General features: G+C 54.2%; 10 protein-coding genes across 10 annotated transcripts; 7 read left to right on the top strand and 3 right to left on the bottom strand.

Moving 5' to 3' along the window:
• Positions 1 to 14: 14 nt before the first annotated feature.
• Positions 15 to 3,216, top strand: J4E87_003679 (uncharacterized protein; the record flags this gene model as incomplete). Its single annotated transcript, XM_049375304.1, has 3 exons — positions 15 to 921; positions 969 to 1,066; positions 1,114 to 3,216. The coding sequence occupies 3 exons, from the start codon at positions 15 to 17 to the stop codon at positions 3,214 to 3,216; spliced, it is 3,108 nt and encodes a 1,035-aa protein (XP_049235226.1).
• A 787-nt stretch (positions 3,217 to 4,003) lies between these two features.
• Positions 4,004 to 4,677, bottom strand: RPS12 (40S ribosomal protein S12; the record flags this gene model as incomplete). The annotated part of the gene is made up of 3 exons (XM_049375303.1): positions 4,004 to 4,128; positions 4,226 to 4,553; positions 4,675 to 4,677. 3 exons carry the CDS (start codon positions 4,675 to 4,677, stop codon positions 4,004 to 4,006), a joined length of 456 nt encoding a protein of 151 aa, XP_049235225.1.
• An 865-nt stretch (positions 4,678 to 5,542) lies between these two features.
• J4E87_003677 (uncharacterized protein) lies at positions 5,543 to 7,460 on the bottom strand (the record flags this gene model as incomplete). The annotated part of the gene is made up of 2 exons (XM_049375302.1): positions 5,543 to 7,150; positions 7,344 to 7,460. 2 exons carry the CDS (start codon positions 7,458 to 7,460, stop codon positions 5,543 to 5,545), a joined length of 1,725 nt encoding a protein of 574 aa, XP_049235224.1.
• A 1,179-nt stretch (positions 7,461 to 8,639) lies between these two features.
• On the bottom strand, positions 8,640 to 10,591 carry J4E87_003676 (uncharacterized protein; the record flags this gene model as incomplete). Its single annotated transcript, XM_049375301.1, has 2 exons — positions 8,640 to 10,111; positions 10,162 to 10,591. 2 exons carry the CDS (start codon positions 10,589 to 10,591, stop codon positions 8,640 to 8,642), a joined length of 1,902 nt encoding a protein of 633 aa, XP_049235223.1.
• Positions 10,592 to 13,260: 2,669 nt separating this feature from the next.
• On the top strand, positions 13,261 to 14,346 carry J4E87_003675 (uncharacterized protein; the record flags this gene model as incomplete). Its single annotated transcript, XM_049375300.1, has 1 exon — positions 13,261 to 14,346. The coding sequence occupies one exon, from the start codon at positions 13,261 to 13,263 to the stop codon at positions 14,344 to 14,346; it is 1,086 nt and encodes a 361-aa protein (XP_049235222.1).
• A 2,587-nt stretch (positions 14,347 to 16,933) lies between these two features.
• J4E87_003674 (uncharacterized protein) lies at positions 16,934 to 18,907 on the top strand (the record flags this gene model as incomplete). The annotated part of the gene is made up of 3 exons (XM_049375299.1): positions 16,934 to 17,113; positions 17,216 to 17,513; positions 17,601 to 18,907. The coding sequence occupies 3 exons, from the start codon at positions 16,934 to 16,936 to the stop codon at positions 18,905 to 18,907; spliced, it is 1,785 nt and encodes a 594-aa protein (XP_049235221.1).
• A 688-nt stretch (positions 18,908 to 19,595) lies between these two features.
• On the top strand, positions 19,596 to 20,168 carry J4E87_003673 (uncharacterized protein; the record flags this gene model as incomplete). The annotated part of the gene is made up of 2 exons (XM_049375298.1): positions 19,596 to 19,664; positions 19,731 to 20,168. 2 exons carry the CDS (start codon positions 19,596 to 19,598, stop codon positions 20,166 to 20,168), a joined length of 507 nt encoding a protein of 168 aa, XP_049235220.1.
• A 430-nt stretch (positions 20,169 to 20,598) lies between these two features.
• On the top strand, positions 20,599 to 23,011 carry J4E87_003672 (uncharacterized protein; the record flags this gene model as incomplete). The annotated part of the gene is made up of 5 exons (XM_049375297.1): positions 20,599 to 20,628; positions 20,686 to 21,253; positions 21,316 to 22,190; positions 22,239 to 22,671; positions 22,722 to 23,011. 5 exons carry the CDS (start codon positions 20,599 to 20,601, stop codon positions 23,009 to 23,011), a joined length of 2,196 nt encoding a protein of 731 aa, XP_049235219.1.
• A 384-nt stretch (positions 23,012 to 23,395) lies between these two features.
• On the top strand, positions 23,396 to 25,077 carry J4E87_003671 (uncharacterized protein; the record flags this gene model as incomplete). The annotated part of the gene is made up of 2 exons (XM_049375296.1): positions 23,396 to 23,399; positions 23,585 to 25,077. The coding sequence occupies 2 exons, from the start codon at positions 23,396 to 23,398 to the stop codon at positions 25,075 to 25,077; spliced, it is 1,497 nt and encodes a 498-aa protein (XP_049235218.1).
• Positions 25,078 to 25,594: 517 nt separating this feature from the next.
• Positions 25,595 to 27,193, top strand: J4E87_003670 (uncharacterized protein; the record flags this gene model as incomplete). Its single annotated transcript, XM_049375295.1, has 1 exon — positions 25,595 to 27,193. The coding sequence occupies one exon, from the start codon at positions 25,595 to 25,597 to the stop codon at positions 27,191 to 27,193; it is 1,599 nt and encodes a 532-aa protein (XP_049235217.1).
• Between the last annotated feature and the right edge of the window lie 411 nt (positions 27,194 to 27,604).

Below are 27,604 nucleotides of genomic sequence, written 5' to 3'. Positions count from 1 at the left end.
CCTCACCGCCCAACATGTCCACCGCTCGCTATGCGCCCTCGGCCGCCCATCCCATGGCCCAGCAGGCCGCATACCGCGCTCCCGCGCCCATCGCCGTCTCCAATGCTCCCCCGGGCACCTTTGCGCCCGGCACCAAGGTCCAGGTCGGCAACCACCGTGTCACCATCGAGAAGTACCTCTCCGAGGGGGGTTTCGCGCACGTCTACCTCGTCCGCGTGCCCAAGTCCGATAATGGGACCCCCGAGACTGCTGTCTTGAAGAGGGTAGCTTGTGCGGACAAAGATGCACTGGCGAACATGAGGACCGAGGTCGAGACCATGAAGAAGCTCAAAGGCCACAGCAAGATCGTCACCTACATGGACTCGCATGCTTCGCAGCTGAAGACAGGAGGCTATGAAGTCTTCCTGCTCATGGAGTTTTGCTCAGGAGGCGGCTTGATCGACTTCATGAACACCAGGCTCCAGCATAGATTGACCGAGCCTGAGATTCTGCACATCTTCTCAGACGTCGTCGAGGGCGTTGCTACCATGCACTACCTCAAGCCGCCGCTCCTCCATCGCGATCTCAAGGTCGAAAACGTCCTCATTACCACCGTGGGAGGCAACAAGATATACAAACTCTGCGATTTCGGATCCACCGCACCCCCGAGACCCGCCGCCACAACTGCCGCCGAAGGGAGGCTGATCGAGGACGATGTGCAACGGCACACTACACTACAGTATCGCAGTCCGGAAATGATCGACGTATACCGCAAGCAGCCAATAGACGAGAAGAGCGACATCTGGGCGCTGGGTGTACTTTTGTACAAGCTGTGCTACTATACTACACCCTTCGAAGAGGTCGGGCAAATGGCTATTCTGAACGCCACGTTCAAGTACCCAGCGTACCCCCAGTTCTCAGACAGGATAAAGAAGCTCATAGGTATGCGCAGCAAGACTAGGTCATGGACGAATGCTGATTAGGAACAGGCTCGATGCTGCGAGAGAACCCACAACACAGACCCAACATCTACCAGGTGGTCGCCGAAGTCTGTTCGATGCGACACCGTCCCATTCCTATCAAAGACGTATGTTTGACATATTGGCTTCACGGCCCCATGCTAAGACCAGCCAGATCTACTCTGGCAGAACTCAGTCAGAAGCCCGCCGGAACCAGGAACTTCCCCCTACCGAGCCTCAGGTCTCTTCGCCGCCTCCTGTCGTGGGTCTGCAAAGGGTGGCACCTACAGTGCAGGTACAGCAAGTACCAGACATTACACCAATGAGAAGAGGCAGGCCGACAGGTCCAGCCCAGCCACCTCCAGCGGCAGCAAGGCCAAGTCCGTCGCCTATGAGAGGGACAACATCCGACCCATTTGCTGCACTAGACTCGCAGGATGTTCAGGTCAGACGAGCTGCGGCTGATGAGCTGGCCTCGCGCTTCCCATCTCTGGATGAATTTTCTTTACTGCATGATCGAGGCCAGAAGTTTGAGTTTGGTGAAGCGCCAACAACTTCCGACCCAGCCCTTACCAAGCGGGTGACAGATGCGCTTGCCGATGAGGCTTTTGCGTCACCGCCGCTCTCCAAGGTCGACTCAGCACCTGGGGTAAAGCCCTCGACCGCAGTGTCCTCCACGGGTGTGTCCAGGACCACCTCTCTTAGAAAACCGCAGCCCTACGAAGCCAAAGACAGTCCGCGCAATGACAACGCAAGCATACAGTCGCCTATCCCACAGCGGGTTGGCATGGTCTCTACTGGCGTACAGACATCCCCACGAGCATCTCCCGTTCCAGCCCAGCAGAAACTCCCCGATGTCAACAACCGGCCCATCTGGAAGGTACCTCTGTCATCGCACCACAACCGTGCTTTGAGTCAACAGGCGTCAGAACCTCGTCCAAGGAGTCCCTTGAGCAGTCCTTCACTGAGGCCCGAATTTGCTTTGCCAGCACGGCCCTCTTTCGAGTCGAGATCCAAATCTCAACTCAGCATCCCTCAATCCCCGGCTTCATCTAGACCCTCCTTAGAAAGCCAGCGTCCCTCTAATATGGACCTAGGCTCCGCCATTGATCGGTCGAGATCTGCAAACTCAAATGCACGCCCGGCCAGCATGCATGTAGAGTCGAACCTGGACTATCTACGTGATCGAGAAATGACACCTGGTCGTAACTTTGACGCTCCATCACTACAACGCCGCGTCACATCAAACGCAATCGATGACTCTGAACCTGAAGAGAAGAACGTCAGGTCAAGCGTTGATTTCCTCCGCTCCATCGAACAGGATGAGCATGGTCACAAACACCGCCGTAGTAGCTCCCGAAGTAGCCAACAAGGCAAACACGGAAAACGTGGCAGCATCACGAACATCGTCAAGGGAAGATTTGGTGATGCCTTCCGTCGCTTTGAGTCCACGAAGACGCCTGAGCACGAACGCGATCAGCCGCCCATGACACCAACCGACCCTCTTATCGATTCCAAGGGCGGTTTGACTCCCATTGCCGGCTCCGAAGCTACTGGTGGTTTGAGTGACGACGACCGCAGCCAGATCGACGAAACGCAGGATCTATCACCTGAAGTGAGAAGAGAACTTGAGAAGAGACAGTTGGCTGAAGAAGAGCGCCGCGTTGAAGCTGCGGCAGCAGAGTACAAGCAACGCGTCGCTTCGCAAGGGCAAGGAAAGCCCAAAGGCGGTCCATCCAAAGCTTCGTCCATCCAAAACCGCGTCAAGAACCTGCTCGATGAAAGCAGCAAGCCAGCAGCTTCCAACCGCACAGCTGAGGGATACGGCAAGTACACCGACACCGGAAAGCCACTACCCATGCGGCCCCAAGACCAAAGCGGAGCAAGGCAGCCACCTACCATTGCTCGTAAGCCCATGAATGTCTCTTCACAACAACCTCAAGATCTCTCGTACGCGAAGCCGTCTTCGATTCGGCCAAACATGCCTCCACCAACACCCTCCGCCTCCGCACCGCCCACAATCAACGTGCGCAACCCCTCCGGCCCTCCTCCTCGGGCTCCCAAGCCTAAGAATCTGCAGACCGGCGGCTCAGTAGCCTCTGGCCAAGGATCACCCGTGAAATCAACCCCCGCCACCAAAGAGAAGCCACTTCCGCCCATCGCCCGCGACGGTGGTGACGACTTCGACGTCGACACTTTCAGCAAGCGGTACCCCAGTCTGAGCGGCTTGGAAATGGTAGAGACGGAGATTCCTCGCCGTACCGTTCGGGACGTCTAAGCAGCGTCTATTTGAGTTTGGTTAGCGTGTGAAGGTTTAGATCTATCTATCTCTTGTACCTTTTTTTTGAAGCGTTTGCATAGCATGTGGCAAGGGATCAGCATTGTCAGACAGATCGCAATATATATGTAGAGTGAGGGAGTGTTGGCAAGAATATAGAATTATCATTGGGATGTAACAGATTTTGAATTGTGATGTTTCCTGATGCCTGTTTGATATATTGAGATGACATCTCAAGTGGCATAAAGCGTGATTTTAGGAGAGCCCGTTCGAGATGGAGGTTTTACGAGGTCAGAGTCTGCGCCAAATCGAGAAAGACATGTGAAGTGCCTATAGTGGATCGGGTTATTCTGTCAAAAACAAGGTGACGAAGATGGCGTGAGAAAGTGGTGAGGAGGGCATTCTCAGGCTTTTAGATGTAGCTGCACACGAAGAAGTTGTTGAAACATGGTATCGATGTAGTCTCACATCGATCAAAATGTGAAACCTCATTCTCTGCATGATCATCCCGCTTCAAACCATCTCGCATCGACGACAGCACGTTCACGTAGCATTTCGGCAAGCTGATGCGAGTTTGACGTTCATTCAATCCTTTCTCATTTGGTATCATGGCCTGATGACCTGTCTAAATCCATGCAACCCATCACATCGTGAACCCTATATCCGCCCTTCCATCCCTCCCAAACTCCGTGTCATGCCGACGTGCGACCGAACCGATGATGCGGAAGGTGGATTATGCGAGACAAGTCGTGTGTTGATGGGCATCGTGCTCGCGGGTGAGGCACGTTTACTGCTCGGTCTGGAAGTAGTTGAGGAGGATGCTGCGCTCCTGGGACTCCTCACCCCAGTCCTTGACGACGACGCAAGAGCAGTTGACGACCTTGCGGGGGTTACCCTCACGGTCGATCTGGCCTGTTGAATTTGTTAGCGAATGTTCAATCTTAACAGTAGGTGGTGTCGCGCGCAGAGGTTTTCTATCCTCAGCACTCCACCACGGGATAAAACGTACAGAGACCGGCCCACTCGCCGAGCTGCTTGCCATCGGGGACCTTGATGAGGGGGATCTTGTGCTCGGAGCACAGGGCAACGACGAGCTTCTTGTATGCCTCCTCCTCGCAGGCCTCGTTGAGAACGCACATGTGCGCCTCACGACGGTCGAGGGCCTTGGAGGCCTCGCGCAGACCACGGGCAAGTCCGTCGTGGATGAGGGAGAGCTTGAGGACACCCTTGAGAGCCTCAAGGACGCTCATCTGGCCCTTGCCACCGGATGCATCGGCAGAGACCTCGACCTCGGCGGCCGCGCTGACTTGGGATTTGGTATCGTCTTCTCCGTCCGACTGTTGGCGACGTCAGTGATATTCTGGGAGTGTAAAGCGCGGGGTTGCGTTGCTGAGCGCTGTGCCATTCTCATTGCGCCACGGGCAGCTCGAATCGCAGCTGGGACAGATTTCCACATACCATGATTGATGATTTCTATCTGTCGACTTTCCTCGAAGAGAGTTGGTTGTGGTGATAAGGAAGTTCGAAGTTCTGCGGCGGCTCGAATTTCGCACTCTGTGGAGACGCTAGCCTGAAGAGATGCTAGCGCACGGACAAGCTAACCAGCACTTCCAGCAGCACCAGAAGATGGTGAAAGTCATGTTGCTTCCTGTCTACAAAGGAGTGATTCTCGAAATTAGGTACATTACAGAAGGTGCACTCACTTCACTTAGGTACAGTGAAGGCTAAGGCAAATGGCCTTTGTAGGCGTTCAACTTACCACAAAGCGTTCCCTCATCCACATCAGAAGCGAGGCTACGTCACTCTCCTGCCGAGATGATGATTCACGAAAAGAGGTTGAGCACATTCACAGTTTCGAACAATTGATATCATTGTATGTCTGTACATTCTACCACCACGACACAGTTCCATCGCTGCTGCTTGGACCTGCCGTAGCCATGTCTCCTCCAAACATTTCTCATCCTCCTACTGAGGCCATTGCTAGCCATGGACATGGATGTCCCATCTCTGTATACGATAAACTAAGGAAATACGGGCGGTCGGCCGATCGGATATGCTCATGGATGTAAAAGTATCCCAAGTCAGATGAAAGAATACAAACGCCAGACGCACAGACTGTACGGAGGGTTTAGAAAGATAGCAAATGGTAACACGAGAATGATCGCTGAACGCTATCAGCCCAGGCGTGTAACGAGTTGAATGTAGAGAGGAATGTAGCCACCAAGCCAAAGACTGTGCTCCAGTAACGCCGTACAATGAAGGAAACCTGTCTTTGAACGCAGTTGGTGTAAGTAAGGAATGAAATGGGTATATAAAGCAACGAAAGCTACATGACGATGCAGCAGCAGCCCTTCTTCTCCTTGAGCTCCTCCTTTGGCTCGGGCACACGAGTCACCTCAGGCTTTGGCTCGGCCGGGGCGATAGGAGGGGCCAGCTTTGGCGAAGGAGCACGCTCGGCACCTTGAGGTATTTTTGGTGTCAGGCTGTAACCACCTTCATTGACCGGGGATTTGGCGGTGTTCGTGTCAACCTTCTCAAGCGATGAGGGTGAGTCCGGCTTTGTCGGGCTGGGAAGTGGCCAGGTCTCAGCCTCTCGGGCCTTCTCGATGGCGATGGGGTCAAGGTTGGCGAGCTGTGAGAGGCGCTTATCCCCCATGTCGTCGTCGTTCAACAACCGGAAGTCTTTGTCGTACATGGATCCAACCCTCCCTTGGTTCTCCCATTGTTCTTGCTGCATCCGCTTGGCATGGGTGGGGATAATCTGCTGGTCTGGAGGCAGACGCGGGTCGGGCTTGTACATGGACGCTATCCATGGAGCCTCGCCTTCCGGTCGGTGGCTGGTGGTAGGCCTAGTTGTGGTAGACCCCCCACTGGTACGTGGTCGGTTTGGAGGCGAGTTATTGGATGTTACCCGGGACCTAGGCTGTGTCTTCTGGGCACTGGCTTTGCGTGCTCCAGTAGCGTTCGTTTTGCCAGGCGTCTTGGCTTTCATAGGCGACTTCTGGGGCGATTTAGGCGGACTCCAGCTTCCGGTAGAGGTATTGCGCCTGTGGCTACCGTATGGGGGCGTCGTCTGCCGGCCATCGTCGACATCGTCGAGCAATGCTTGGCTGCCTACACTGCCACTCCGTACGCGTGCACCCATGGTAGCAATTGCGTCGCCGTTCCAGTTTCCACTGTTTCCTCTAGACCTTGGCAGCGGCGCGTCACGTTCTGCCATTGAAGCAGGTACAGGTATACCGCTCGTCTTGGGCAGAGGAATGCGAGACGTACTAGGCCTCACAGTGTGGTTTGTTCGCTGAGAAGATGGTTGGAACTCGGTTGTGCCGTCGGCCCCTGGGCTCCAGGCATGGTATTCCTCCGTTGCATCCTCATCTTCAGCTGGTATCGTGGATATGCGTTTGCGGGGCTCGGTTCGCTCTTCGCCGTTCTGCGTGTGGTCCGTGGATGCAGAATTTGTGCGGTCTCGCGCACGTCGCGTGGCGCTTTGCGAGCGGCTGTTCGACCTGCTCGACCGTCCAACCCTGAAGCCTGCCTCCTCTAGTTCCCGAGTCTCAATCTCCTTAAGCTTGTCTCGGTGTATCCAGTGGTTTGCGTCATACTCGGGCTCTGTTGCACCGGGCTTGGTCGACTTCTTCTTGGGCTTTCCCTTGACGGAAACGGGGCCCTTTTTGTTGTTGGTGGTGTGGCTCTTGTAGTACTCCAACACACTGTCCTGGTCGATGTTGCTGGCAATCATGTCTCCACTTTTCTTCTTGTGCAGTTCGTTCATGCGGTCAGGGACCAACTGTGGGCGGTTCTGGTCCTGTGAGTCCCACGTGGGCGAGCGTACGGGCTTGACAAATCCGTTGGCTTGCGAAGTGAGGGGCTGTCGGGAACCGTGGGCAGAGGCACCGTATTCAGACATGTAGGGCTCCTGGTCGTATGACTGTCTCTGCACAGTGGTCAGTACGCTACTACTCGCACATTGACATCACTGTAGGCAGGCCTTGAAATTGCACTGTGAGTGGGCGAACTTGGCGGTCAGATGCGCCATGGGGAGGGCCGCAGTAGTGCACCTAGTGTCCCAGCGGAGTCGTGCCGGACCCAGATGACGCAGCTTTACAGAGACTAAACTTGGTACGTACCGAATCGTTCACAGGCACGGCAAAGTCCCACGAACCTCCTGCGCCGTGGGAACTACTGGGGGGCGTGAGTTGCTGGAGTGAAGCTGGCGTATGGCGGGATGACGCGAAAGTAGCCATGGACGGGGCGGCGAGGTGGCTGGGGACCAACCGATGACGTGCCGGAGACTATGAGGCGGTCGAGAACAGCGGCGTAGGCGTACGAGACAGTCGACGTCGGGTGACGACGCAACCAGAAGTGTCGAGGGCGGAGAAGGGGCGATGCCGGGCAGAGACCGCGGCCGCTGGCAGACTGCGGTGTACAAGTAGCCTCACGGTAGCAAGGTCCCTATTATAACGCTGTAGCTATAAAAACAATGCCATGGGCGAGAAGGAGGCAAGACGTCGGTGTGGGGACGCTGGTCGGAAGTTGTGAGGGGTGGTTTGCATGCGCGTGCAAGCAACTTCCCTGTCTGGTGAGGGTGTGGTGCTGGCGCGTGCGATCAGAAGGGAAGTGAAGGAGAATTACAACGAGAGACAAGCAAATATTAGCGATCGGAAACGCCGCCGCGCACGATGAGTCCAGCCACGGCAGTGACAATGATTCGTGAGAGAGTCGCGACGGGATGCAGGAGCCCTTGAGAAGAGGATTTGGGAGCGTTGCTCGCCTTGCTGGGGAAGATGGTGATTCGCCCTTGGCTGCAGCCCGCTCGGGCCTCGTCTAATCTGCGCCGCGGCCAAAGAGGAATGGCTACATCATGGGTCCAACTCCTTAAACGCGGACGGCCTTGCTACATGCGCATGCAAAAAGCACTGAGTACCTGCATGTAGTTCGCGATTCTAGACATGCAGAGTCTTTTTGCTGTTTGACGACGTCTCCATCGCCGACTCCCAAACACCTTCACACCACGCGCCGGATAAACACTCGCAGGCACCCATGAACCCAGTTTGATTGTTTCCCTGTTATGCACACAGCCTGAACAGTGCACAACTGTCTTGACAAGCTTCCGTCTCCCTGCGCCTTTCCCGTTCCTGACAAGATAGCCTCCGGCAACGGCCCACAGTCCGCCGTCATGGAGATCGGGCGTGGTCCAGAGGCGGTCAGCGGTTTAGGATTTGATCTAACGGCTAGCCCGAGGTATTCATCGAATGTCCAAACCTTCAAACGAGAAGGTAATGGTGGGAATTGGAGATCCCGGGTTGCGGGAAGAGGCTTGACCGATGCGACCCACTGTCAATACCCAACTGCCGGGTTGACGGCAGGAGCAAGGCTGATGAGCAGCTCAGATCTCATAAATGCGCCTGCTATGAACTTGTCCATCACCAGCCGAACGTCTCGTCGTACCAAAACACGTCGTGTCCCTTCTTAACCCAAATCTCAACGCTTCTCTTGAGATCGTCCGTCAGCCTCTTCGGCCCGCAGCAGATTACCGCCGTTTTCATACCCTTGCTAAACACCTCATCGACAACGTTACTCAGATCCGGCCTTCCGCTTCTGACAAGCATCCCCTTTCGCGGCTTCTCCATCTGCTCTTCCATGCTCAGCAGCTGCTCGTTCTCTTGCATCTCAATGCCCTCTCCATCCTCCTCGTCATCAATGGCGAAGACGCCAGCCGCGCTCGCGTCAACTTGCAGGTTGGGTCCTGAAGGTCGTGTAACGTAAACCTCGACCTGTTGCGGGCCTTGTAATAAACCATGCTCGTTCGCATCGGCCGCTGCGTCATCTTCGTGTTCGTCATTCGGTACGGAACTTGCAGGGAACGCCCACTGTGTTTCAGCCAGCTTCTGAACCGCCCAAATGCACCGGATCTGGGTACCTGCAGGTGTGGGGTCGTGCAAGTCGATGATGCTGCGATAGATGGGCATGATGAACGTTGCACCAACCCCGCCAGCTACCAAAAGTATTTTGTCGAAGTCTGATAGATCAGGTAGTCGGTTGGAGGCTCCGTATGGTCCTTCGAGGGAGAAAGGCAGGATGGGAATGTCACCACCAGCTGTAGGAAGCATGGGCACATTGCTTCCCCCTTGGGACAAAGAGCGTGCCAGTTCTCCCAGATACTTGGTGTTGCCGTTGAGCGTTCTTGCAATGAGAAGTAGTTCCTTGTCTTTTGACGGGAGGGAAGCAACCGTGAAGGGGTTCGTCTTATTCGTCATAAGCCATTGGTCGTACCACGTAGGAGCTTTCCCTCTGATATGCGGTCTGCTGAGGTACACATGCTGGCCAGGCTTCCAATGAAGCGCAGCGCTTTCTGCCGGCAGCGGGATGCGGACCTGGACGAGATTGGTGCCCGGCAGAAGTCTGAGAGTACCTTGGTACATCTTTAGACATACAGCTCGGGAAATGACATGTAATGCCTCTACCGCAAGAATCTCATAAACGTAGATGCGGATATGAGATACGTGCAGATACAGGGGCACGACGATGAAATTTGCAATAGCGATATGAGAGATGTAGAACACTCGGTAGTTCTTCCGGCGTATGAATCCGAGGGCTGTCGTGGAGATGGTGGTAAAGAGGATGATGCTCACAAGGCCCCAAATGACGTCCCAGTCCTTGATGCGTTTTGCTAGAAACCCTGATAGAACAAAGAAGTTCAAATACAGGGCCGTATGCATTAGGAAAAGCAGGAATGTGATGCGTCCCAGGATCTGATGCGAGGCCTTGATTTGCTCATGGGAAAGCCGTGTCAGCCATTGCACAGGACTCCATGGTGCTCGCACTGCGAGTAAGTAGTGAATTGGTAGCTGTGACGCGCCAACTTGTCCGAAACGCTTGGTGAGATGGAGATAGTCTACATATCGTCAGTAGTAGACGCGAACGTCGGAGATCTTGAATCCATACCGTTCCCGGTGTGAGCAATGCAAAGGTACAGCAACCACACTGTCCAGACGCTGGCTCCGATCCATTCTCCTCTTGTGCCCCAGTTCCAGCCCCTGATGACATCCTTTCGCATCCACCAGCTCATCCTGCTACATCCGGTCTGTATGCTTCGCAGCCATCCTAGCCTGTCCTTTGGCCGTTTGGTGAACGACGGTGATTTGGGCTGATCAATCTTCAACCCGGTTTTCATCACCCACGAAAAGGCGAAGCCAATCTGAAAGAGCGCAAATATGACCAGGACGGACCATTGTGCGACGAATCCGTACCATTCCAGATACTCCCGGCGTTGATGTTTCTGCTCGTCGTTCAGGCTTTCAAAGTAGTACCCAAGTGCCCAGTATTGATCTGTCTTGACCTCATGGTGGCCTTTATGACGCCGAAAGAGGTCCATTTCAAAGCCCCTTCTGGACTATCAATACTGCGTATCGCGGATAAGAATAACCCTTGCAGTAGCTAAGCTTCACAGCGTACAAGTCCTCATCAAGAGGATCAGAAAGGTTTGCCTGCAGCGCAGATTATAGAACGAATGCGTAGCGACCGAAAGATACAAGGCCAAGTGTTGGACGGTGGTGTTGAGAAGTTGTGTTGTATACGTGTGCTTGTAACGGTGCAAGACTTGGATTCGGACTTTGCTGATGCAGGGCTGACGGCGCCAGTGATGCCGGCCAATCGAAACGTGCTCAAAGCACGAGCCGAACACGTTCCTTCTGCCGTCGCTCGTTTCTTGGACAAGCCGGTGAACACAGTCTTGTAGAATGAGAGTCGAGCATCGACGAGAATGGGCGTAATCAGAGATGCGCGTTCCTGGGTCCTCAGCCAGTAGCGGTGCAGCAACCCCACCAAGCATCCCGCCTGCAACCCTGCATGTGCATGCAGTGCATGTGGTACGTATCTGCAGTTGAAGCTGCATCTATATAGACACACAACTGGTAGACACATATAACACTATGAGCAACTCTTCTTCCAAGACCCCGATCTGGCTCGACTGCGTGTGTATCCGTTCGCGCTTTCCTTGTTTGTAGCGCTGACCAAGGAAGGACACCGGGCACGATGTGAGTCTCGGATAAGCTCTCCCCCACACGCTGCTCACCACCACCCCAGGATGCCTACGCCCTCCTTCTCTGCGCACACGACCCGAAAGTCGAGCTGCTTGGTGTGAGCACCGTCCACGGTAATGCTGCGCTCGACCAAACGACGTACAACACCAGGGCAATCCTCGAGGCAATCGGAAGGCGCGACGTGAAGGTCTACTCGGGCGCTGCGAAGCCAATCATACGCGATGCTGTACACGCCGCTGACATTCACGGTACCTATGCACGATCTCATCCACTCCCCATGAGTACGCGCTGACACGAACAGGCGAGTCCGGCCTAGATGGCGTGACGCTGCTCCCCAAGCCCGTCGAGCCAGCAGCTACCGATGTCGACCACCTCGAAGCCATGTACCGAGCGCTCATCGCTACACCCCCGAATACCGCTTGGCTGGTCTCTACGGGCACATTGACCAACATTGGTCTGCTATTCCAGAAGTACACAGATCTAGCGGCTCATCTCAAAGGCCTCAGTATAATGGGCGGTGCAGTCGGTGGCGGCTTTACGGATGCGCCCATGGGCACAGTTCAAGGAGAAGGTGACCGATTTGGCAATTGGACACCTTATGCTGAGTTCAACGTATGCTGCAATCTACATGCATGGCGTAGCTCAACAAGGCTAACAACCCCCACAGATCTATGTAGAGACACCGATTCTTCGCATGCTTGGAGAATGCTGACAACAACAGTGTGACCCCGAAGCATCTCACTTCATCTTCTCGCATCCCGTCCTCAAATCCAAGACGACGCTTATTCCTCTCGACCTGACGCATCAAGTCCTCGGTACGAAGAAAGTCCGCCAAACACAACTATATGGCGACGAGATATGGGATCAGTCAGTCTCGAAGATTGACTACACACCCTCAGCTATGCGGGCCTTGTTCACCCAGATCATGTCCTTCTTCGCTGGCACGTACGCTGAAGTGTTCTCCATAACCGAAGGACCGCCTTTACACGATCCTCTTGCCGTAGCGGCTGCCTACAATCCTAGCATTTTTGACGACAAGGGTGGCGAACGCTTCCAAGTGGATATAGTCACGGAAGGCCTCCATTCGACAGACAAGTCAAAAGTTGGTGAGCTTGGTAGAACAAAGGTTACCAAGCTACCGAGCGGGGAAGGTGGCTGTCGTATACCTAGAGGCGTTAATCTTGATGCCTTCTGGGGCAGCATCGAAAGTGCACTCAAACGTGCAGATGCCGTCAGCCCCATGCCGAAGCTTTCTGAGAAAGAATTAGAGGAGGCCGGTGTTTTCAATGGAGTTGGAAAACTACAACGATGAGCGCCTAAGCGTACCGCCGCGTAAGACTATGGTAGTCCAGGGAAAGGATAGAACGAGACAATACGAACATTCAACTCCAGACAATGCGGGAGTCTGCCGGATAATTCAACCGTAACCAACGAACTTCCATTTAGCCTGATCTCAACATTCCGCGTACCTTGCAGCGCCGAGCCTGCTAATCGAAGACCACAACTTTTTACGACGGCCTGTACTGATATGACTCCACCAATTGGCGTCGACTGGTTCTTCCCCAAATGCGCACAGGCCGTGTCAGAATCCAACCCAATGGCATACCAAGCTCGTAATGAACACCATGAGATCCCGCGGTTAATCGCATCATGATCCAGACAGCCAGGTCTCTTTTCGCAATGTTGATACTCTTATGTTCGTGAAAGCCCCATCATATCGCAGTACAAAATCAAATTCTGACGTTACGTCGAGTTCTGCAGACGAAGTCTGGCTACAACAGCGCCGGTATAAATCTTCAATGGGTATGATGGTATACGACCAGTAACGATACCAAGCCCGGGTCTTGACAGACCGTCTCGGAATCGGACCGCATCTTGAGCTGTATAGAGCCATATGGCAATCTCGAGTGCGGGGGAATACCCGAAGAAGATGTGATATGCACTTCACTTCCGTATAACATATGCTACGCCTTCCACCTGCAGGCTCATCATCACCACGAAGATGAAGTCCTCCGTTTTCCAGCTGCTCCTTCCGCTTGTGCTCGCCTCCCCAACACCGGCCCCCATATATGCACACCCCAAACAGGGTTCCCATCCCAAACCTGCTCCAGGACTTGGTGATCTCGCAAAGAAAGCTGGACTAAAGTACTTCGGCACCGCCATCGACAACGTCGTCCTCGATAACGACGAGTACACCTCGATAGCCTTCAACCGCTCCGAATTCAACCAAGTCACCCCATCCAACGGCCAAAAATGGATACACACAGAGCCCCAACGTAACGTCTTTAACTGGACACTCGGCGACGAGATCGTTGACCCGAGCAAAGATGCGCACCAAATGCGGCGCTGCCATACCTTCCTCTGGCACCAGCAACTCCCCGACTGGGTGAACAACGGCAACTGGACCAAAACTAGTCTCCTCTCCGTCTTAGAAACACACATAAAAACAGTCGCAGACTACTACTGGAACGACTGCTACGCCTGGGATGTTGTAAACGAAGCATTCGAGGACGATGGCACGCTGCGCAAGTCCATCTGGCTCGACGTCATTGGCCCAGAGTACATTGAACATACGTTTCGCCTTGCCAGAAAGTACACGAGCCCAGGCACAAAACTGTACTACAACGACTACGGAATTGAGAGGGTGAACAACAAGAGTTTGGCTGTTGCACGCATGATCAGCGAGTATCAACGCGCTGATGTGCCGATTGATGGTGTAGGACTACAGGCACATTTCACCGTGGGCAGAGCGCCAACTTATGACGATGTTCGGGCTTCGCAGCAGCTGTTCTCTGTGTTGGGTCTGGAGACGGCGTTGACGGAGTTGGACGTTCGGATTGGACTGCCCGATAACGCGAACAAGACGGCTGCGCAGGCGGCTATCTATGCGGACTCCGTGCGTGCGTGTGTCGATGAGGAGAGCTGTGTTGGAGTTACCGTTTGGGACTTTTGGGATCCGGTTAGTTGGGTGCCGGAGTCTTTCCCGGGTAATGGGAATGCTTGCTTGTGGGATGAGAACCTGGAGAGGAAGCCGGCGTATTATGCTATTGCTGATATGTTGAAGGAGGCGGCGGCGAAGAGGGCATGAGCTGGGAGACATCGGGCATAGAGTTTGAGAAGGTGTGCATTCTAGACTCATCATCACAGCAGTGTTCTGTCTTGCGGAATGTTGCGGGTTCTATTTTACATGCCGCATCCTTACATGTCCATGGGCTTCTTTGACAAGTAGGATTTTGCCTGGGCGCTGCAAGGAATGCGCAGCATGCCACGTGGATTCTCAACAAATATACCTCTATCAACCCTTGCATATCAGTATGGTGAACTCATTGAATATAGAGTGAGGCAAATTCCATGCTTGTGTAGCTTGAGCTGACGCAAAAAAAAATGAGCCTTGCAATATGGTAAAAGCTAGGAAATAGCCATGTATTTTCATTGAGTTCTCATTGCATTTGGATGTCATCTGCATTGGTTTGGCGGGTTGTAGGACAGCGTTAAAACAATCTGAAAACCTAGTCTCAACGCGATCATCGATGAACTGCTGGTAACGAAGATAGTCGTGGAGGAGAAGGTACCTGTTGGGGCTTGGCGACTGAGAATCAAGAATTCCGCTCTGCCGTACTCTTGGTGTTCGTGCGGGACGAGAACGCGGATGCATCGGCAGACAGGCACAGTGCCTGATGGGTGCTAAGACCTGTCTCCTATCTTCCAAGGCCCTCCGCTGATCTTGGATGACGGCGCAGAGGCGTGGCGTCCGTCATGGTGCAGATAGGAGACACGTGTGGCGGTGCAGTGGCTTGCTGGTTCGTCAACTGCGACGCGCATTCTGGCTGCTCAGGTAGGGTGTTGCAGGCAACTGATTGCATGCATCATACTTGATGTGTGTACACGCGTCTCCTGCTTGGTAGATGCAAGATGTTACAGAGAGATCGGAACTAAGTCATTCGAGGCGGTGATGTGTATGTGGTTAGATGCGCTGGTTCATTAGAAACGAAGAAGGCCCGGTCTCGACGTACCACCGAGAGTACTGACATGCACGAAGAACCCAGCTTTCCTGGTTCGGATTCAATCAAGTAAAAGCTACGTCGAAGAACGTAGACGTATGCAGTTCCCGTTTCGTTCCAGATGCACCTCGTGAGTTCGATGCAGCAACGTCTCATGCAAGATCTGCCGAACTTAGAATTGGTATGCTAAGACATGATACAAGCCATGCAGGCGTTCGCAGTTCGCGCGATGGCTGTCATGCCCCTGAAGTACGGAGATCGAAATCCGGCTATGTTTGGAAAGAAGAAATGTATGAGCCGCTAATAGAACGTAAAATACCGCAAGGCTGCTCTGGTCAGCCTCCTGGGACCGGTGCGACTTACTATGAGCGAACTACGCACGCGGTAGGTGTGATTGCTCCGCAAGGCCATACCTCCTGCCTCGTAAGCGTGCATAGCCTCAATGTGATAATCGCTCAATTCTTGGCCTACTTGCTGGGCACTTGGCGAAGAGCCAAGAGTGGAAACGTGGATGCGTGGACATCCCGCCCAAAGCTGGCGACCGTTTGAGACATGGAAACCCGGAGCCATTCAGGGGACCTTTTCGAGGGCCTCAACGTGTTGGAAGTGTACTATATGCTCAGGGAATGTCAAGGGGAGGTGGTTGCGACAGAGTTCATCTACATACGGCCGGCGCGACTCCAAGGTTGACAGGCTGGTATATTGACATTTGCGCCGAAGATCGAGATCATGTTGAATGACTCTACAGGCGTGTACATGATCTGGTGTGCCGTAAACATCTCGTTGAGATGAGGGGCATTTGGCAAGCATCGATGGCCCACTGCATAGAATGCGAGTGCGACAGGCCATTCGCCCGAGCCGGGAAGTCAGCAAGGCATCCGATGGGCAGTCGGGCGGCTCTGTAATCCAAGTAATTCAAGGTATGTGGTATAGCCAGCCAACCAGCCACAGCTGTCGCCACCAGTGATGATGGGATGGCGTGACAGGAGCATGGGATCGCAGCGAAAACTGGAGTAGATTGGATGCCAATACTTCCCGCTGCTGCTCATAAGCCAAGGGCACCAAGAATTCCGCATTTTGATTGCTGTTTCGGTTGTGTCGCTTCTGTGTGAGGGGTCGAGCGTGCGGCAGGGCACCCACCGGCGCGCACAACAACGCCCATGGCTCTGCGTGTGCGTGGTGTCTCTGGATGCGCCAACCAGATACCCCGCGAAAACAGGGAGCGCGTACGTGAATCTGGGTCGCATGTGGTCATTTGCGAGTGACGGATGTCGGCGAAGCCATCGCGTCCGGCCAAGATGAGGGCCAAGGCGCCAGTGAGCACGAGAGTGGGGCGGCTGAGCAGGCAAGGCCGAATCACAGGACGTCTGCGCCCACCCTACACGGACCATGCCTGCCCTGGCCTAGCCCGGCAGTGCCTCGCTCATGGGCCGCGCCAGTTTCTCTTTCTCTGGGCGAATCTTCGCCCGCTCCGTTCCGCTGGTAAAAGCTGCCAACTGCCCCCGAGAACCTCTGGGCGCCCTCTCCTCTGACTTTGCTCCACGACCCCAGACTGCCCCTTCCTTACCGTAGCTTAACTTTGCGATAACTGTCATCGCTCTGCGCGGTTTTGACTCTCTCACCCACATTTTACCCTCACCATTGTTGGTAACTGCCAGCACCTTCGCCAAGACGATGAGCGAGGTTCAGAATACAGTGCCCGCAGCGGCCACGACTCCTCAACAGCAGCCCCAGGGCACCCCCATCCAGCAGAATGCTCCAACTCCCGCCTCAGTCTCTGCAGGCTCGGGCGACCAGCTCACCTGCCAGTGGCAGAACTGCGGCGACCGTCTTCCCTCTGCTGAGCAGCTCTATGTAAGTTCTTCGCCAAGTGTGCTTAGCGACGGCTGCATACCGCGCCGCGACGCGTAGAACACTGCCATTACTCGTCTTTGCAGCTCGCTGACTTGCGTGCAGGACCACGTCTGTGAGCGCCATGTTGGTCGCAAGAGCACCAACAACCTGAATTTGACCTGCCAGTGGGGTAACTGCCGCACCACCACGGTCAAGCGCGACCACATCACTTCCCACATTCGCGTGCACGTGCCGTTGAAGCCGCATAAGTGCGATTTCTGCGGTAAGGCGTTCAAGCGTCCTCAAGATCTGAAGAAGCACGTAAAGACGCACGCCGACGATTCCGTGCTACTCCGCTCCCCAGAGCCCAACCGAGGCGGTCCCCACGGCGCCCAAGGCTACCCGGGCCAAAACGGCAAGCGTAAGTACTCCTCACATGACTTGATCGATCTCAACTTCGATCCATGTCCACTACCCAACCTCGATCATTATCTAACAGAACTTGCAGTTGTTGCTGACTTGCAGGCGCTTGCTGCCACAGCGAGTGGATACCAATATCCTGATGGTGCCCTTGGCCCCAACGGAGGTTACGGCCAGCAACACCCAGGTGGTGCCCCAGCCGGATTCTACGGAGGCCCACCCCAGAACTCCGCCTATGGTCCTGTCTACTATGCTGTGAACCAATCGCAACAGCTCAACAACGACTACGAAATCAGGAAGCGCGCCGCGTATGATGCGCTCAACGAGTTCTTCGGAGACGCCAAGCGTCGCGCCATTGACCCAACCACCTACTATGATGTCGGCCAACGGCTCATGGGTCTCCAAGGTGTTCAGCTCCCCGTCCTTGGTGGCGGTGGAGGCGGCTACCAGGGCCAGGGCATGTCTGAGTATGGCCACGGCGGCTCAATGGTTGCTCAAGCACAGCACCCACCCATGCACCACCCCTACTCTCTGCCGCTTCCCAACCTCAGGACCAAGAGCGATCTCTTGAACATTGACCAGTTCTTGGAGCAACTGCAAAGCACCGTCTATGAGAACCCCAACCACGCTGCGGCTGCTGGTGTGGCCCACCCTGGACACTACGTTCCTACCGGCGTTGGCTACCGCTCCAGCAACTCGCCACCTGGCCTTTCGTCTAGCCACTCCCAGTCGTCTCACGCCACTGCCATCGGATCCACCAGCGCCGAGACCCCTGCTTTGACACCAGCATCCAGCGTGCTATCATACGGATCTCAGCACTCTCCCGGTGCGCAGCACTCTAACAACGGTGTTTCTCCCACATCAAGGAGTTCGATTGGTAGTATGTACCCTACTCTACCATCTGTCAGCGCGATGTCAGACATGTCAGCTGCTGCACCATCTTCTGGACTTGCACCAGCGTTTGATTCTGATGGCCGTCGCCGCTTCTCTGGTAACCTCCTCCAGAAAGCCGCTCCGGACCGATCAGAGCACGACTCCATGGATATGTCAAGCGACGGTGCGTCGCCCAAGGATCGCCGGGATTCTGAGCAAAACAGTCTTCACCATGACGTTAACCAGTTGGCTATCCACTCGCCCAAGGTTGACCCTGCTCTTCGCTCACCAAGCATTGCGTCGTCAAACAACACAGAACAAGGCGACCAGTCTCAACAATCCTGGGTTGAGAACATCCGAGTCATTGAGAGGCTCAGGGCGTACCTCAAAGACAGACTCGAGTCGCATGACTTCTCTGACGATGAGGAAGACGTCAAGCACGATCTCGAGCGCCGCATGAGCGACGACGATGCACACAACCTCTACCCCGTACTGCGCGCTGTACAAGAGGGTCGAGAGTAGTGTTTCTCTTCTTGGGCGGGTTCAAGATGCTTTATGGAGTTCAGAAGGGAATGATGGCGTCAAGGAGTTAACCAGGCTTGGTGGCATCATCAGGGACGATGGCCAATAACTGTTTCGATCGGTATAGCGATGCCTTGTTATGTTCTTTCACGGCTGCCTTTAGGGAATAGGCCCTCCGGTAGCATGTTCAGCTTTCCACTTGTTAGTAGCAGTGTGCGAATATCACGATTATTCAAAGTTTCAACTCGAGGATTACATGACATGTATGTGATTGACTGACATTTGAGCAGTCGTCACGCAACTAATATGCAGACCTTGAAGCATGTGTAGAAGATCATCATACCCAAGTCGTCTTTCAAGACGGTGGCATCTGCTTGGCAGCCCGCGTTATCAATTTGCCAAGCTTATGACCAATTCCGACCCCACACTGAATCTAGTAGATCGTCGTTTAGACAAGCCGTTCCCCACGTTCCTATCAATCCAGAACATTGGGCGCGGATTGATATGGGTTCGCATGACCCACTCGGAGCCGCGTACCACATGTGCATGTAGCAACGCCCAACCTCTCCATCCATCTTCCGGGTTTATCATCTCTCTGGTTTAACATTGATAGCTCCTGTGCACCTACGCGCAATACAGCAAACTCCAAATCGAGGCTATAAGCCAATACTGTGAGCATCTGATCACGATGGCGTACGGACGCGGCGGTGCAGGCAATTACTACGCGGCGCAGGAGCAAAGTAAGAAGGTTGCCGAGGTGAGTCAACGATTACGGTGCATTCTCTATACTCCAGGTTCCCAAGTATGCTGAATGTGAATACAGGACGTCGAAGCCAACCGCTCTTCCACCACTGCCGCTGCGCAACCTTCACGCGACCCTCCACAAGTGCAGCCCTCCAACGCGTCGCAAGACTACGCACACATGGGTCGTGGTGGTGCCGGCAACTGGTACCAGCCCACTGAGCTCCAGAAAGAGGGCACCTTTACTCAGGCTGCTGACGCAACTGCTATTCCCACATCATCGAAGCCACAAGTTAGCACGCCGTGGCATCCAGAAGGCCAGGAACTTCCTGTTGCGAGAAGTGGGAGAGGTGGTGCTGGTAACTTTGTATGGAAAAGTGAGGAACAAACGAAGCGACAGGTCCAAGATGAAGAAAAGAGAATTGAGGGGCTGAGGAACGAAGTGGAGAGAAGTGTTGAGGCTGGCTTGGCGAAACCGCCTGGCGCACTGCTTGGGAAGGAAACGCAGAAGGGCTGGTGAGCCGTGGACTAGTATCCGGTAGAACATGCGCGAAGTCAGTGCAGGGTGATTTTGACATTAACGTGGAAAACATTCCATCGCGAAACATTGAAGCTCTGTCTTGTGCGCTGCGCGCCAGTTGTGCCTCACTGCAGCACGTCAACCTAGGAGCCGTGGAGAAACCTGAACATCCTAGAGCCTACATTAAGGCTAGCTTACCCACTTCTCATGTTTATATCTTAATGTAGTCTGCAGTCTCCCACGTGCCCTCACATCTCGTGGTTCCTCATGACGTCGTTTCCTGTTCGGGACGTTAAGGCCCGTGCGCTTTGTTTATCCATGCTCTAGCCGATATCTTCCCCGTCCCTCCCCACCCACAGGCCAGTCCCAATCTCCGCTCCCTTCGTGTTGCAACCTAGTAGCTGATCCTTCTTGAACATTTCTTGACAAGATGGCGCGTCGATCAGCTCGTCTGCTCAAGGTACGCGCACATTGCTTTTCTACCGTTTGTTTACATTTACTGATGCGTCTGTTGTAGCGCGAGACTACGCCCTCCGAAGATAGTTGGCACACTGCCTCGTCGCCCAACTTGGGCCTTCCAGACCTTCCAGAATTGCCAGAGCCTGGTATGGCGCGGAAGACGCCCTCGAACGCCTCTGCAGGTCCCAAGGCCCAGTCCAAGTTACCGCAAGCGGCCGCGACACCCACACCTCATAAGAGCAAATCAACCAAGTCGCTCATTGATGACGCCAAGAGCCAAACACCCAAAGACCGCACTCCGATCAAGCCGGCAGGACAGGAGATGCATCCAGCGCATCACCACGCGAGCACAGCCAAGATCCTAGATGAGGCGCGCTGGCTCGGTTTTCAGTCACTGGGTACCGCGCCGTCCAAAGCGACCGGCCTGGCGGGTCAGGCAACACCCTCGAAGACTCCTGTAGCTGCCGCTTCGATGGCCAATGTTGGGTCATCGCCTGACTTCCGCTTCCGCTTCAAGTCGCCTTTCTCGAAACAAGACGATGCCACGCTGAGTCCAAGCTCGCGCAACATCCTGAAAGACGCTGGGATCGCAGGCACTCCGGGTGGTGGTAGCCGTGCTCTGTTCGGTACGTTGAAGTGATAGTCAACTCAACCTGTTTTGCTTTTTCTAATCGTTATTTTCATATAGGCACGAGCGAGTGGTCCTCCAAGGTCGACGTGTCTCCCCAGCGCAAGATGGCCGAAGCCAAGGGCAAGATGGCTCGCTTCAGCGACGTACATATGAAGCAGTTCAAGAACATGGACTCCATCGCGAACCACGCGTCAGCTTTCCGCGCCGACCCGACACGATTCAAGCCCGTCGTAGGCCAGTCGCTCAAGAAGTCGCCCTCGAAACCAGAGCTCGCGAACACGGAGACGAACAAGCTCAAGCGTACACAGTCGAAAGCAGATCTGGCGGAGCCGAGCTCGAGTGCCGCTGGAGGTCTAAAGCGCACACAGTCGAAGATGGACCTCCCAGGATCTGGAAGCAAGATTCCCCCAACCCCGTTGAAGCGCACTCAATCCAAGATGGATCTCACCGGATCTGCTCTGCCACGCTCCCAGCCACCAGCTCGCATGGCTCCTCCTACACGCGATGGACGACCGGCCTCCCGCGACGGCGACGGCGACCGTAACCCGGCAGCTAAGCGTGTCAAGCGCACCGAATCTGACGATGCTGCCACCACTCGCCCTGCGTCTCGCGAAAAGGCGCCCGATGTCCCAGCCCGCGCAGCTGCTACTCCGGCCCGCAAGAAGACTTCTCAGACTGCACTTCCTCGTCTAGCTGCGCGATTGATGACGCCTACAAAGTCGTCTATGGCCCGTTCACAGAGCGTCAAGACTCTGAAGACGACATCGATGATTCCAACTCTAGGAAAGTCGCCCTCCACGAACAATCTGGGAGCTTCGCCATCTGTCAATCGTAGCTTCGAGTCGTCCTCTGCCCGTAATACCTTCTCTCCTCCTAGCAACATTGGCCATCTGCAGACTTTGAGGGACAATGCACGCGAGAGCATGCGCAAGGTATGTCTATCTATGGGCGCTTTTCCAAGTATCTACTAACATCAGCAGGCAAGCAGCAACTTGCAGCGCGTCCGGTCAATTCTTCGCACGCCAAATCGCAAATTTTCGGACGATCCTAGCAAAATCGCGGCAGGCACTCACATGTCACCTCCGACCATGAGTCTCGACAAAGCACCGTCCCTGGTTCCTGCTACAGCTCCTGTGAAGAAGCAAGTCAACTTCAGCAGTAGTACTTTGGAGCGCGCGTCGCACGACGAGCTGGGCAAATCACCGTCCCCGATGAAGTTCAGGGCAGGCAGTGAAGTGCCTGCTGGTGCTGTGATCTATCCTACTCTCGGCTCAGGAGCACACACTGGCCCGGATCTTTCTCAGGAGATCGAAACTTTGACCGCTTCTCCATCTCGTCGCCTCACATTCGGTGGCGAAGCTCCTAATCATCCACGTTCCTTTTCCTTCGAGTCCGGCAACACTGTCAACTTTGGTGAGTCTACTTCTCGCCTCTCATTACTGACAACTCATTAACTTTTTCAGGCCCTGTATCGACTGGCACGATCCGCATGGTACGTCCGAGCGATGCATCTTCTCTTGTCGACGGCACCAAGCGCAAGCTGGAGACTCTCCAGGAGACATCCGACAAGGAGAATGATGGACCCAAAGACGACGACATGCGCTCCAACAAGAAGATGAAGCGGACACCTGCACCCGCCCCAAAGGCCCCTGCCAGCGCAAGCAAGCCAGCTCGCCACACCCCAGGACGTGCGGGTGCTATCAGCAAGTCAAGGCTCGCCTTCCTTGCTACGCCTAAACGAAGCAGGGCGTAAGCTTGTTTGTCTTGGTCGGAGAATGTGATGCTACTGAGGTGTGTTCGTCACAAGCTGTAGCGAACATGCATCATCCATGATTCAACGGGCATTTGTTCCCGGTTCACTCTTCAGTCATTTGCTGGCGTACTTGTCACGATGCTTGTGCATCGCCTCATGACTTACGATGCTTCCTTCTTGTCAAATCTTTGTTCTTTCTCACGTCATAATTGGCATCGGGGCGTAACGGTTCTCCAGGCATAACCCTCAAAATCTTTCCTTTTGTTTCTGGATCTTACGTGTCCGATGGACACTGATCATTACGAGAACGGTACACATGATCAAGCCTAGCTTGTGTATTATACTGAATCAACGATTGCATGACCACCAAATTTCCAAGAAGTGATGTGTGAGTTTTGTGCTGCGTCAGCAGGGACGGCAACAATTCGTGTCGCATTGTAAAGAAAATTTGAAGATTTCATCAAGCTAGAAGTATACGTTGTCTCAGAATCCATCTACTTGCTAAGATATAATAGTGTGTATGCAGCGAAGCCTAATGTTCAGTGACTATTCGTAGGTGGGAGACATGTGCAGTCAAGTGGGTCGATGCGGCACTGGGCGGTCGGACCTTCCGTACCAGTCGCTCATACTTTTGGCCGATCAACATTGATTCACACCGCCTACAGCCGCCCCCCACTACACAACCAAGGGCTTTTTCTGGCAGCTTACTACGTCATTCGCATACGCGGACTGCTTACGGCCTGCTACACTGGCAGGGCGAGTCTCACACCACCACCGTGGCGTCGCTAAGTAACCTGGTCGACGAATTGAAGAAATCCTTCAACTTCCGCGACTCTCGATCTCTACTAAGCTCCACGACGACTTCTTCGTCAGGCGACACTGAAAACCAACACACGAACGCGCTATCGAAACTGTTGCGCGCCCTACAGCACCGCAGCTTCCACGACGTCGCCGAGTTCCTCACGAACCCTCGCCTCGACGACCCTACCTACCTTACCACCCTTGCTATCGCACTAGCCTCTGTCATCGTCACCATGTCCTGGTTCTCGCGCACTGGCGGAAACTGGGGAGGACGCTTCTCGCCATTTGGCCGTCCAGGCAACTCGCCAAACGCCGGCGTCGTTAACGACTCTGACTTTTCCTACATCACCAACGAAGACCTCCGACGAAATGGTCAAGCGCAAGCGCCCGAAATCGTAGACTGGGATGACAAGAACCCAGAACGGGAAACAGACGTCCTCATCTTCAAGAACGGGCGCACACATTACCCTACACACTTCCCCGCGCACAGCATACGCGATGGAGACCTGAAGATTGGTACGGTCCGACAAGCGGCAGCAAAGAAGCTGGGCGTCGATGACCACAGGCGGATACGCATGTTCTACAAGGGCAGAAATCTGAAGCACGACGAGCGGACTGGACGGGAGGAAGGCCTCCGTGGTGACGGGACCGGTAGTGAGATTCTGGTCACGGTAGGCGAAACCCCAGTCGGTGGCCTAGCACCCGGATCAGAAGACGCACCACAACACGCATACAGCGAGGGAGAGGACGACGATGACGACGAAGATGACGTCGACTCTGGCGCGAATACCACAGGCAAGAAGAAGTCCCGCAAGCGCGGCGGCAGGAAGAGCAAGAAGAAGGGTCCTTTTTCGGCAAACGCCTCTGGCACCTCAACACCCGGCTACACAACTGGCGGGGCCGGCGCAGAATACCTCCCTATCCCCTCGCATATCAGCGCGGCACCGCGCCCGAGTCCCACTCCTCCCCCGGCCAAACCCGCCGAGCCCCAAACCCCGATCGGCAAACTCGATGCCATCGCCAGCAAGTTCCACACCGAATTCGTACCCATGTGCGTGCAATTCATGGCCAGCCCGCCAGAAGATAAGGCGAAGAGGACATTCGAATACAAGAAGCTGAGTGAGACTATCTTGACTCAGATCATCTTCAAGCTAGATGGTGTCGAGACGGAAGGTGATCCAGAAGCTAGGCTTAAGCGCAAGGCTCTCGTCAAGGAGGTCCAGGGCATGCTGACAAGGCTGGATGAGGCCGGAAAGGCTGGTTAAGCTGTGATCGCAGGCGAGGAAAAATAAGCTCAAGCATCATTACATGGTGCTGTGAGGCGGGGAACTAATTTCGTTAATGGAGGTTGCACGTGCATGCTCTCCTTGCTGTCGCTCTACTTTCTTCTCGGGTCTGCATTGGTGATAGTTATCAAGGAGCATCTAGCGAGCGATGCTGATGAGCGGCTAGCGATCGATTTGCGTATCAACATTAACGAAGCTTTTCGCCCTATTTTCTGCTTGTGTGAAGTGTCTGATGCCTGCATCATTGTTCCTTGCATCACTCCCCTGATCCCGTCTGCCTCTCTTTCACCACCTGCATCCTTTATCTCATGCTTTGTCAATGTTCCATTGTTTTCACGTCTCTCTGGCTCCTGCCTGCATTCGAAATGCCAAGGGCAAGCTATATTACCAAATGACTTTTCGTATGCATCTTGCACATGAGAAGCAAATCTCAATTTCGAATGCACTGGGATTTATATCGCTCGCTGGCAATTAACGACTCGCAAGACCACGCACCATGAGTACAGAAGCTAGCCACCAATCGCTACAAAGTCTCAACGAAGCGCTTGCCCGGAATGGTCACTCGCCTGTAGCACCCTCCCAACTATTGTCGTCAACGTCCATCGATGCTCTCGATATTATAAATACTCCTCGTTTCAAGGCAGCCTCTTACATTACTACCGGGGTTGATCGTGTCAGCAGCAGAGATACAGACAATCTTATCTCTCATGCCATCCCAATCGACAACTGCGCTCGAATTCTTGAAGCTGTTACCAACAATCGGACACTCCGCAAATCTGAGATCAGATCAAAGAAATATCCTCGCCGCTGGTCGGTTGATTGCTCGGCCTATTCCGGGGGAGGAGAACAGTCGTCAACCAAGAGTGATGGGCATCACGAAGCGCGCAAGTATGACAGTGTCTTCGGAGACACTAATGCGTTCAGGGAAGCAGAAGCCTTTAGTTGGGATACCTACACGAGTATTCAGCGGCTAGACGTCTTTGATCGCGACTACACTCTCTCCGCAAAGCCCAGTCATACTGTCCTCGAAACGGCAAACGCATCGATCGATGAATCTCAGTTCCCCCATTTTCTCACTCTCGGCCCTGACGACGGTTGGTTTCACGACAGCCACATAGACACATCTCTGGATATACTGGAGCGAGCTGCCAACTGCCAAAAACACGGAATCGCAATCTGTCGTATTAGTCAGGGATCCGAGCTCTACACCAGTATGAGGAAAGCGCAGGAACTTCAAGATCAGGAGGCAGTATGGTTCGATAGACTGCTGATTGAGAAATGCAGGGACAAAGACTTCATCTTGGTACCGATCAGCAACGCGTACGAAGACGTTTACGAGACAGGCATGGAACGTGAACGTCAGTATGAAGCGGCCAAGACGACGAACCTTAACACAGAATTTACGCTTCCTGAACAGACCGCAGGCAACCACTGGTCTCTTCTGCTCGTCGACTGTCGCTCTTCGACCATCAAAGGCCGCTACTTTGACTCCAGCTACCACGAATCCGCTGGCCTTTTACATCACTACGCAATGGAAGACTCGAACATTTGCAAGGCGGCCCTGATGATCTTGACTGGCGTACGAACAATGCTCAACCACGTCCAGCCGGGACGTTTCAACGAGGAAGAATTTGTGTTTGACATTGACACACACTGCCCTAACCAAGGCCATGAGAATGTCAGCGGCGAAGAAGACGGCCTGGGTGCGTGTGGCCCTTTTGTGTGGGAAATGAGTAAGGAAATCACGCAATACATTGCCGACTGTCGTGAAGACCCCAACTTTCCCGATGTTGGTCAAGTCGACCCTTGTTTACCAGACGGTTACCAGCGCCGTAGGAACTGGGACTCGGCGAAGACGCGTAGGGCGATATGGAATCTTGTGTTGAGAGAGCTGAGAACCCGGGAGTGGCTGAATCGTACTTCGGAATGGATGGATAGTGTGGGGGGAAAGGTCTCCACGCCGGGGGACGGTATGGCAGGTTGGAGATCTTGGCTGAGAGGAAAGGGATTGAGCGAGATGACCTTTTGGGATCCATGGGGGCTGGAGAGTGAGCTGAAGCCTCAATTTGGGCGGCCGGTTACAGTAGACTCATAAACTTATCACCTTTTCGATATCTCTCGAATATATAGTTCAAAGAGGGAAGGTACCAGCCCTGACTTGACTACTACTTGGTGATTTGGGAAGTTGAGAACAGCATGATGTGAACGTTGGAATCTTAATAATATGTCAAACTATGACGATTGCTTAGGATCTTGATCTTGAAGGCCATGCCGCGGATCCCAAAAATAATCCGCAGTTATCCTTTCCCTCCTGGCCGCCAGCCAATCTTTCCACCCGGGCTGCCCATCTGTTTCCCACCAGTCATCCGTACCGTTGAGCCAAACCCTCGACCTTCGTTCTAGTTCAAGCAGGTTCTTTATCCCTTTCCGCGTCGCCCCCGAATCCCAACACCAACGTTGCGCAAAGCCAGTGGGCAAGGTGATGTCAATGTCAACATGTCGGCCC

This window comes from Alternaria ethzedia (assembly GCF_023757985.1).
Source record: "Alternaria ethzedia strain BMP 0044 chromosome Unknown scaffold_6, whole genome shotgun sequence".
Lineage (NCBI taxonomy): Eukaryota > Fungi > Ascomycota > Dothideomycetes > Pleosporales > Pleosporaceae > Alternaria > Alternaria ethzedia.
Note: the sequence above shows the minus strand (reverse complement) of the source record. Positions and strands in the feature narration are given on the sequence as shown.